At 37.8% G+C, this 2506-nt stretch overlaps 1 protein-coding gene across 1 annotated transcript; it reads left to right on the plus strand.

Moving 5' to 3' along the window:
• Window positions 1-682: 682 nt before the first annotated feature.
• LOC107767199 (organic cation/carnitine transporter 3-like) lies at window positions 683-2281 on the plus strand. The gene has a single exon (XM_016586125.1). The coding sequence runs from the start codon at window positions 683-685 to the stop codon at window positions 2279-2281; it is 1599 nt and encodes a 532-aa protein (XP_016441611.1).
• Window positions 2282-2506: the final 225 nt, after the last annotated feature.

A 2506-nucleotide genomic window follows, 5' to 3' on the forward strand; every position in this document is an offset into this window, starting at 1 on the left:
CCAATGCAAAGAAATAATCAACTCTTCATTTTTGAGCTTCAGAAATGTCAGAAAGCCAACACTAATTCTTTACTTGTTCATTCCTACCAAAAATCTTAAACGATTTTATCTTCAGCTGGAAGAAACCTATTTGTTTAATGATCATGAGAAGCATGAACCAGTTAATAATTAATCAGTCACAAATCGTGGAACACGACAATGTCACCACCCAAGCACATGACACATATTGTCCGCTTTGGACCTAGGCTTACACGGATTTGTCTTTCGGGCTATACCACCTCGAGCCCTAAAAGAGCGCGTACCATGTGAGCTTGTGTCATGCCTTGTAAAGCATTTCACTTTCCTCTCCCAATCCGAGGTGGGATTCGCCTAAGGTGACATGTGCACCCCTTCTTCAGAAGCTTGCCAACCTAGAATCCTGACAGTCTTGCTTGAACCGCCCTCGTCAGCCAGCCCTCCGGCATGGTCATCACAGACAATTGATCAATTAATGGTTACCCTTTACGAGAAAGAGTTTAAGTTCTATTCACTAATCGTGTAAAAGATATTTACATATTCAGATCACTTATAAGGTATTATATATTGAGATCACTTATAAGGTATTACATTATGCAAAATAATTTGTTTGTCCTTATAAATATCATCACTAGAATGAAGAGGTCAAATCCCCTTCCAAATTCTAATGGCTAATTCAACTCCTTTACTCTCACATTTTCCTTCAGCCAAGAATTGCCATGATCAAGAACCTCCAAATCTAAATACCTTAAGGCAGTTAAATGATCCTTCTTCTCTTGAAGAAATAATAGACCCATTTTTTGGAAGTTGTGAAATTGAATGGCCACAAATCTTGCAAGTTATTCTTGTTTCACTTGCTTGTTTCTTTGAGGCTCAACAAACATTTATCACTATCTTTACTGATGCTATCCCAACATGGCATTGCACACAACTTAATAACACAGGCTGCAATTCCAAGTCCAATATATGTCAACTTTCTACCAATGAATGGAATTGGGATAAGCCTATTTACACATCCATTGTATCTGAATGGTCACTACATTGTTCTGATAATCTTATACTTCAAGGTCTTCCTGCTTCATCTTTTTTCATTGGCTGCTTGTTTGGTGGCCTAATACTTGGCCTGCTCGGGGACACAATTGGTCGAAAGACTATGCTGTTTTTCGGGTGTTTGATCATGTCTATGGCTTCAATCTTCATTGCTTTCTCTAACAACATTTGGATGTACTCAGCCTTGAGATTTCTAAGTGGCTATGGCCGTGCAGCGATTGGATCGTCTGTTTTGGTTTTGTCTTCTGAGAGTGTTGCTAAACAGTATCAAGGCCAAGTTGGAACTGTTGGATTCCTTATATCTACACTTGGATTTGTATCACTACCAGGTTTGGCTTATTTTAGTAGGAATTACTCATGGAGGGTACTTTATCTTTGGACTTGTCTTCCAACAATAATTTATTGCATGTTACTACAGTTTTGTGTTTATGAATCACCAAGATGGCTACTTTCAAAAGGGAAAAATAGAGAGGCTTTTGCAGTCCTGAAAACATTTATAGCACCTCATTGCAAGAACCTAAGCTTAAATGACCTGGTATTGAAACATGACCATAAACTGAAGATTGACAATGACTTTAATCAACCATTGATCAAGATTTTGTTGAAGAAAAGATGGATTCTTGGACAGCTATTGCTAGCTGTGTCAACAGGTTTTGGTATTGGATTGATGTACTATGGCATGCCATTAGGACTTGGCAACTTTAGCTTAAATCTCTACTTGAGTACCGGTCTAAACGCTTTGCTAGAATTACCAGCTTTCTTGATAGTCTTTTTCTTGGTAGAAAAATGCAATAGAAGAAGCACACTAGTTGGACTAAGTGTTTTATCAGGTGTTTGTGGCATGTTATGCATGATAGTGGACAAATGGAAAGTGTTACAGCTAGTATTGGAGTTAATATCCTTCTTTAGTGCTTGCACTGCATTTGACTTGTTGCTGATATACACTTCAGAGCTATTTTCAACTAGCATAAGGAATGCTACTGTGTCAATTGTGTGGCAGGCTGTGGTGCTCGGGGGCGTGGTAAGTCCAGTTTTGGTTGATGCAGGAGGAGATAGAAGCAAGATTTTACCATATTTGGTGCTTGGAATTATGACATCAATTGCAGGATCTTTGGTCATTTTTCTACCAGAAACAAAGGGATTGGAGCTTTGTAAGAACATGGAAGAGCAAGCACAAGAGGGTAATGGATCACCTTATGTGATGAATGGGGTGTGAATGTTGATTTTGTAGTTGTTGTGCATCCAATCATGTATAAGTTTTAACTTAGCAAATAATATCTTCCTTTCTACTTAAAAATTATGTTCCACTATGGTCTTTTCAACTTTGATCAATATCATTTTACTTAGTACTAGCAGCTTTATCGCGAAATTTCTCATCTTAAGGAGAAAAGCTAAAAATGGCATCATATTTTGATGGATGAAGTAATAAAACTAATGATTT

This window comes from Nicotiana tabacum, chromosome 23 (genome assembly GCF_000715075.1).
Source record: "Nicotiana tabacum cultivar K326 chromosome 23, ASM71507v2, whole genome shotgun sequence".
NCBI classification, from domain to species: Eukaryota; Viridiplantae; Streptophyta; class Magnoliopsida; order Solanales; family Solanaceae; genus Nicotiana; species Nicotiana tabacum.